The sequence below is a fragment of the Cystoisospora suis genome (assembly GCF_002600585.1).
Source record: "Cystoisospora suis strain Wien I chromosome Unknown contig_786, whole genome shotgun sequence".
Taxonomy (NCBI): Eukaryota; Apicomplexa; class Conoidasida; order Eucoccidiorida; family Sarcocystidae; genus Cystoisospora; species Cystoisospora suis.
In genome coordinates, this window is record NW_027153587.1 from 30665 (window position 1) to 38880 (window position 8216).

Consider the following 8216-nt stretch of genomic DNA (forward strand, 5'->3'; position numbering starts at 1 on the left):
CGGACAAAGGGCCACTGAAGAAGGAGCAGCGAGAACAGGAAGGTCAGGCACCACTAGTGACGTGGAGGGTCAGCAACACACTGCAACGTGGTAAGTTTCTTCGGGAAAAAGGGAAAGTTTAGGCCTTTGCAAAACACTTCGTTTTTGGCTTTACTGTGTAAACGTGCGTTCCCAAAGCACCGAGGCTCTCGAGAGCTCGTCCTGTCAAATTGTTAGGCTGAAGGAACTGCGTGTGGTGGTGATTGAGCGGCGAGCGAGAATCGTGCCTCGCGACGCCAGATCATCGCGCCGCAAAGCCAGCATCGCGTCAAGCGCTTTGCCGAGTATGGGCCTGTTCCTCCTCCTCTTTCATGATACTGGATGCACAGATCTGCTCTTGAGAGAAGGCGCGTTCTAGAAAGTCCCGCAGAGGACATTTGTCGGCTGTTAAAACTGAACGGCCAGTTCTCGCCGTTGTCCCAACCGGACTATATTGAGGAAGCGTTCGATGTCTCCCCCCTGACCAATTCGCTCCGCTGTCCCCGCGGGTCCGAAGAGTTTTTGTTTGTCAACGGCCTTCAATGTCAGGTGCTTTCTGCGTTGTTGAGGGAGGAAAGTGGTCGTCGGAGTAGGGATGCGGTTGCCGACAAGGCGAGAGGCTCAGCTGGTTTGAGGTATGAGGCTGAAGACAGGGAAGATGAGCAGAGCGGAAGAGTTCCTTTGCGGCCGGTGATTGTGGCTGATCTTACCAGCGGGTTGTTGAGCGGCTCACAGGCCCCAGCCGAGATGGATATCAGAGTTGTCCACGGTACATTAAAAGGACACGACCACACGGTGCTGATGCTTGGAAGTGCAGGTATGCCTTATCTGTTCAGACGAACTCCATCTGTATGCCGAGTGCAGATACTGTGTGAGTCCGGGTTTCGGACCGATACGGTTCTCGAAATACTGTCACGCACTGCCAGGCGACGCCGAGATCACATTAAGTTTCACCTTTCTACCGTACCTGACTGTACGCAAGTGCAATATGGGCAGTAAGCTATCTCCGTAGTTGGTGCTGTCCGGTCGGCTGAACGAAGACAGAAGCGAGTGCTGCCACGGTGGTATCTCTCCCTTCAGCTCGGCATCTGACTCACCCGTGCCTCGTAGCACTTCCGAAGGCAAATGCTGGCGTCAGCCTCCTTTGCAGTGAAATGGCCCTGCTTTTTCTGATGCAGGCTGTGACCTGGCTTCCGTGCTCCTTCAGCGTTCTCTGATACTGGAGAGGAACCTGGTAATTCGGACTCGGTTCGGTTTGCAAGGCTGGTCACTGCCCACCTTCGACCAGCAATTTCATCAGGGGAAATGGCGGAGGACCGCAGCTTCCATTGTGTCGGAGCCTTGCAACACATTGGAAGCTGCGGTCGACTCCCAAGGACTAGTTGATGAGCTTCTGGAAAGCACCGACAGAGACCTAGAAAGCGATGAGGTCTGCGGTGCTATATCAGAAGAGGGACGACAGTTTGACGACCTGAATCAGATGGAAACGGTGACTGCAACACAATTCCCGGACGCTCGTGACGCCGTAGTCGACGCGTCAGCGACGTTGGCCAGTCATACCCCATTGCCCAGTAACGCGGCATCGGACAGCGATCCGGTAATGGTCTCGGCGCCTGTCGCGGGTCGCAAGGTTCCTACACAGTGGACTGCTGCTCCAGCCGTTAGCACAGGGGAGCTATTTTCTCCACAAAAGCCCCCAAGCTCAGCCACGCCGAGCATACCCAAGCTCGTGCAGCTTGTCCATCTTCTCCCGTACGGGTCTCCGCCGGCGGCGGTAGAGGGTCTAAGACGGCGCTGCGAAGGGGGCCGGGCGTGGCTCCATGCGGGATTCAACGGATGCAGTAGCGGCTGCGGGGAGGAAGAGAAAGGCAGAGGTGACGACGGCGGGAGTTTGTTTCGTGCTTCCAGGTCGGACCCGGAATGCGATGCTCATGGTACCCTCCGATCGCTTATTGAGGTCTCGGTTGTTGAGCTAGGCTGTTTTCTTAGGAGGGCGGACAAGATATGCGAGCACTCGTTCACGGCTTCATGGCTTCCGCGATCAAACGAGCCGATCAAGCGCGAGGCCAAACAGAACGTGAGCGGCAACGATCTCGAGAATCTCCTCCCGTCAACAGAACGGGCCCCGGCACGAATGAACGCAACGACACCGGAGCACAGACGAACCAAATACAAGCCCAAACGGTTACTCCAAGGCATTTTAGCTCACCGCAAGGCCTGAAGCGCAGCGCCTTCCGACCCGCAAGAGGAAGCACGGAAGGACCAGAAAATACCATAGGGCACTGCCTTCCGATGATCGGAGCGTAGCACGTGGATGCCGGCCCTTGCGTTTGGTGCGGACGCGTGAACTATCGACGAGAGCGAAAGTCTGCTAATACTGCCGCCGTTGCGGCAGGTGGTGCACCTGACACTTCAGCCTGTTTCTGAGACAGCCTGCGTTCTGATGAGGGGCTGTCAAAGTGCTCAGATAGATGTTTCCCGTAAGAGTGCTGTAACAAAGCCTGCTGCTTGTCTGCGTGCGTTCCAGGAGGTGACGTTTCCTGTGTTTGTCTGCAAATACTGGCCCGACATTTGGTACGTCCTCGGAAGGCAGGGGGACGCTACGAGCCGTAAGTTGACGCGGGCTTTTCTGCGTTGTTGCCTTGGAGAAGACAAGCAAGAACAGACCCAGGGGGTGAAAGGTTGTCGACCGGGAGGCGCGCTTTCGTCAGTCGCCAGTTTGATTCCAAGCAAGCGTATGCAGACACGAAGAGCCACTAGCGCCGGACCTTCTCGCGGTGCAGCGCGTATTGTTTGGGATGAAATTCAGAGCGTGATCAAAGGAGGCCATATTCTGCGGAGAGAAGTAAATGCGCCCTCACTCAGAACGAGACTGCAGGTAGGGGCTCAGACACAAGGCTGCGTCGAGACCCGGCCTGGACTGGTGTGTCTACTGTACTCCGCCGATACGCATCCGACTGAACACAGTGTGCGGGTGGTAGAAAGGCCGGCTAGAGTAATGCGCATCCGAGGGGGTGTGCCACAGAGAAAACACCACGGTGCCCTGCATGGCAAATAGCAGTGTAAGAGCCAAGGTCAGTTTGTTTTCGGTGTAAGGGGACGCCGGCACTCGAGCTCGTGGGTGTGTCGTTGAGGGAGCTGAACTGGCAGCCTCGTGTACTAGAAAGGTTTCCGTTGGTTTCCAGGCACACCGGGCGTACTTAAGGCAATGCGCAGCGGCTAGGTCGCAGAGCGGCGAGGACTGCTGTGAGTTCGGCGATACCACTCGAGCAGAGCAGTTCTCAAAACTAAGCAAACTACTGCGGTCTCGCTGGAAAGGACCGTCCAGGTTTTTCTTGTCTTCCGAAGAATACCTGATCAGACGGGGAGACAGCGCATGTCCAGCTGCTTCGAAGCAGGCAGCCGAGTCAGCCGCCCACCATTATTCACGAGCCCCCAGTCTTCTCTTCCTCAACTCAGCAGATTTCCCTTTCATCTATCGTGCGTTCAAGGTAAGCGGGGGCAGTGAGTGGGGTCCACTCGCCAGGACATGCGGCTCTGCTCTGGGGTACCGCGAACCGCGTTGTTCTTTCGTTGGACTCCCGCATTGATGGTGGGCGTTCGTAGGTCGACGCTCGTTCGACCGTGGCCACGCTGTGGCTAGAAATATTTTAGACAGTCGAATTGCTGTGCTGATAAGCTGACAGCTCAGAACCTCGGTGAAGCAGATGATACCCTCGTCCGTTCGTGCACCTCCAATGATTCGGCGTCTACAGTGAGTAGCTCGACTACTGCTGTTCCTGTCGATTTTTCTAGTTTAGGAAGCAAAGGTGTTGGCAGAATATGTGCAGATGGCGTGCGCAGCTGTCCTAGAGTAGACGCTCTAGCAGTGAATTCACCGCAACGTGCTGCGACGTTCATATCACTGTTACAGTAGTACGGCTTCTCGGAAATGCACCTGCACACGGGTGATGACTATCGCCTCGGTGCGCTGTCTTGTTTGTTTTTTCCTTCGCGCTCAGGTGTACGAAGCGCTGAAGTATCTCCGTTGTGACTTCGACAGAGGCGACCTCGCAGCAAATGTTCTTGTGAATTGCATGACGAGAGAGCTGTCCGAAGCGGAGGTCCCACACAGCGTATGCGAAGTGCCAGGAGAGCCCCGGCCTTTCGCAGACAACAGTGTTGGTCTTCGTCTATGCAGAAACGAGAGCGACAGCATTAGGAAAGCTGTAGCGTCCGGACAAAGGAGAGGAGACGAAAGGACCGCGGATTGCAGTCGCTGCACTGGAGTGTCAAAAAGGAACGGTAGTGAAGCCGTGCTTACCGGTGAACGGACTGGAGGGGAATTAATCAGGGACTGCGAACAGTCCACTGGAGTGTTACGAGGGTCACGGTCCGTCCTGGAAACGCTGACTGGAAAGTACTACTTCCTTCATAATGTTGAGTCATGTACTCCGCTGGAGCTATCGCTACTTCTGCTGATCCACAGCTGCAATGTCAACGACCGAGGTGAGGGGTTGAATAAGTTCCGACCGTGTGTCGGTACCTACCCGGGGTACAGAGCCAGGGGAGCGTTGGGATTGGAGAGGTGAATACACCCTACAGCAACCGTACCGGCTGCACGAGCGAGCGTCAGTCTTGCCGCGTCAACATTTAAGCTGCTTGACAGGTCCTCCGTTAATGGCACTGCTTTTAGTAGTCAGCTCGGGCTCTGGGCCAAGCAGGCGAGCACGCCAACATAGCAGACGAACGTCGCTCCGAGGGGAGCAGTGTGTGGCTTCTAACCGTGCCCGATTGCCACTAACATGGGTATGAACTTGAGCTGGTGGAACTCGGACGAACGCGGGGGCCGCTGTTGTGTAGCCATTTAACTGACAGATGCTGTCCAGCCATTCGTAGTTCTGTAAGGTAACTGAGTAGACTTCTGCGTGAAACTTTTACTCTAGTTTTGCCATGTGTCTCCAGCGGCTCTGACGGCGTCAGCGAACGTGGGTTCAGTGACGGGCCACATCCCCCCCGCGGCATGCTTCTCCCTCGTGTCTAGTCTGGGGGCCCGAGTTCTACCTGCGTTCTTTCCCGTGACTGTCGCGAGACCTTGTCGAGGCATCAGTTCTCCGGTGCTTGCTTTCTTAAAGCGTGTTCGTCGCTTAGCTGCGCTGCTTCGGGGTTTCGATCCAACATTAGCATTGGAGACAGATCTTCCTGCAGCTGCATCAAGCGGTGGGAGGCTCAAGTTGCCCTGGTATGAGGAGGAGGGAGCATGGAAAGAGCAAGATACGAAGATGAGGTGCACGGACGACAGAAGCAACTCCAACAACCGAAACACGCAGGTAGTGGCCCAGGCGATTACAACAGCTTGGTCTGAAAGTTTTCACGATGCTCTTTTTGGAGGCGACGTGCTCCCGTCCGTACACCTGCTTGACGCCACCGTGAATGCGGAGCCGGCGACGAAAAGCCGCAAAAGCCGCGATGTACCCGAGGGGGTTACAAAGGGAAACTCTGTGTCATTCACGAAAGTGTCAGAGGCTTCAGTTCCGCCGGAAGGAACTCTGGAAACCATGGCAAGACTACTGTCGACTGTTGTCCCTTCTTTATTTTCTCCCCAAAACGGACAGACGACTGCAGTTTATGTCCGGTCACGAAAGACCGCGGTAGACGTCTTCCGACTGGTCACCGGGTTTGATGTGGAGCTACTGCAGTGGGTCCCCGTTCCTGAGCTGCTGTTAGTCGCGGACACTATTGGTACGTCAGAGAGTAATCAACGAGCAAGTGACGACTCTGCCGGCCGCGGCACAGAAAAATCCATCGAGCCAAGCAACGATGCCGGCGACGGCGAAAGCCGAGCGGAAACAAAAGCACTGGCAACTATCAGGGAATTGCTCGCCGGGAGAACGGAGTCCCCGGCAACGTGGATCTTTGAAGACAGGTCAGGCACGTCAATTAACGCACAGGAGGACGAAGACTCTTCGGCGGCGACACCCAGTGCGGCTCGTTGTAGGGGCGGCGCTTTGCCGTTGCGATTCTGCAACCCCGAATCTTTCACAAGAGTAGAGAGTCCTACTCTAGACGCTGGTCATCCGCGGGCGCTGGCTGGTAGCCGGGCTTTCACGGACGCCAGATTTAAAGAGATGGTGGGCGCTTCAGAACCAGAAGGTGGAAAAAAGAACGAAGTTGCGACGGCAACTTACCAAGTGATTCGCAAAGTAATCTGTGTCGACGACTCTAGTCAGGTGTACGGGGAGCTGTTCGACCAAGTAAGTGCAACTTAAAGCCAGTGACATTCATCTGGAAACCTTTCAGTTCTCGAGAAACGTCGTTTAGGTCGCTTCCGTTTGTAAGCAGTGGCTTGGGATATGCGTGAAGAAAAATTCTGCCTGGTGAATCAGGGAAGCAGTACTCCTGGCGACACCTGTGGTTCACCTTCACCCGAGTTCGAGATTGAGGTCTACGATGAAACTCGTGTTGTGGCTCAGGTGGTGTTAGTGGACTTCTTCAGTCAGTCGTCGCACTTGGAGGCCTGGCGAGATGAAACTGTCCAGCGACTTGTGACTGTCATGAAGACTGTCCAGAGAGTTACAGACGCGGACGCCCTGCGAAAGCGCTTGTCACACCGAGGGCTGTTGTTGGCGGGAGTCCTGGTGAGATGCAACACAGGACGGGCAGCGCCTCCCTTGCTTGCTCGGAAACGCGCTCATGTGAAGAAGGACGCGTCCCGTTGCTCCCTTCGCTTTACACCCCTTAGAAGTTCCGGGGCCTTGTCAGAGAGGTTACATTTGGTCTCCGGGGACTCGGTTTTAGATTCTCAGACGAATGAAAGAATCTAGTTGCATTTCGTTGTATGTCAAGCAATTTTTCAGTCTTTTCCTTCAGGATGACCTGTTCCTACTGCAAGGCACAATATCTTCCTGCACGTACTGCCTCCACTTCGTCGAGACCGATACTCGGTCGTGTCTTGGTGAGTTTGACGGCCAGCCTGTGTCTTTGCGGGGGCTGTGGGACAGCTCGTGTAGACGACGAGTGGGATGGCTGAGATCGAGGCAGTGAGACACGAGCCCCATTTTCTGCACTCAAAGCGGCGCCGTCGTTCTAGTGGATTGATAACACGGGGCGTTTCAGGGCGCCAGCTGCTATGCGTTTGTTTTGGCTCTCAGTCATCACACCATATACCTGTGCTCACCGGGTCCAGACAGCTTACACGAGCAGGGCGGGGTCTGCCTTGACCAGAGAGGGAGCGCAGTCAAACCGCCACAGTAGGCTGCTACGCTGCAGACGTCCACGACGTGGGGATTGCACGTCTGGTTTGTACTGCCTACGGTAGCCTGGTGACCTCTCTTCACAAGAACGGTACTGGCAAGAGAAGCGACTTGTTTTCCCGGGGCTTCTCGTTCACAGCCACTCCGCTTGCATGCTTGGGCGGTGGGGATTTGCAAGCCGTAGCGGAGAGAACACGAAGGAAGTGGTCTCCGGATACGTTCTGTGGTATAATTCTAAAGCAGATCTGACGTGTATTTGGAACAGAATGGTGTTTGCTTATTCAGGCCTTTTATCGCATTGGCTTGCCTTTTCTACGGACGCGAAAGGCGAGGAGCTTGATGATGCCATTTGCGAGCTGGGCGGAAAGATGAAGATCAAAGAAACCGGCTACTTGTCGGTGAGCGGTTGTACTGCTGACTTCTGTTTTGTAGACCGTCAGGACGCCCGTGAAAGATCTTCCTCTCAGGGTGCTCGAGAGTAAAAAACAAAAACTGCTATACTCGGCGCAGGTGCTGGGAATGCGAACGTGGTCGTTTTCTCGGGGCGTTACGCGAGCAAGAGGACGTCCGATCAGGTGTTCTGTGCAAAACGTGGACCGGGTTGAGCAGATGGAGATGCTGCGGGTGCCTCCGCGTGATAGTGGGTGTCACCGCCGGTACGTAACATGTGTTGTGTGCGGGAGCCTGAATCCTGCGAGTGCGGGGAATTGTGGAAAGGAACGTATTCAGAAACCTCGTGTGTGGTGGCTAGCTGTCCACCAGACTACTTTCTTATGTACTTCTGCCGACGTCCTCCTCACCGGCTTTCTTTATTGCAGGTCGAGCTGAGACGCCTGATCAAGAACAGCCGGTCGTTCACCCTCCCTGGAGTCTCCATCCGCGGAACAGTAACTTCGGGCGGCCGTGGTTGACTAGCCGAACTTCTCGGCATGCGTTGCCGGGCCATTATCGGAGGGATGCGTTGCC

The 8216-nt window shown here is 55.3% G+C and overlaps 1 protein-coding gene across 1 annotated transcript in view; it reads left to right on the forward strand.

The window, feature by feature from the left end:
• CSUI_001907 (helicase sen1-like) overlaps window positions 1-8190 on the forward strand; it is a 16616-nt gene extending 8426 nt beyond the window's left edge. The window contains exons 12-20 of the mRNA XM_068062110.1: window positions 369-835; window positions 1197-2095; window positions 2546-2896; window positions 3204-3509; window positions 4020-4506; window positions 4963-6251; window positions 6868-6952; window positions 7536-7648; window positions 8069-8190. Of these exons, the coding sequence (XP_067925916.1) occupies window positions 369-835; window positions 1197-2095; window positions 2546-2896; window positions 3204-3509; window positions 4020-4506; window positions 4963-6251; window positions 6868-6952; window positions 7536-7648; window positions 8069-8161 (4090 nt within the window). The 3' untranslated portion in view covers window positions 8162-8190. The remainder of the gene's footprint in view (window positions 1-368; window positions 836-1196; window positions 2096-2545; window positions 2897-3203; window positions 3510-4019; window positions 4507-4962; window positions 6252-6867; window positions 6953-7535; window positions 7649-8068) is intronic.
• Window positions 8191-8216: the final 26 nt, after the last annotated feature.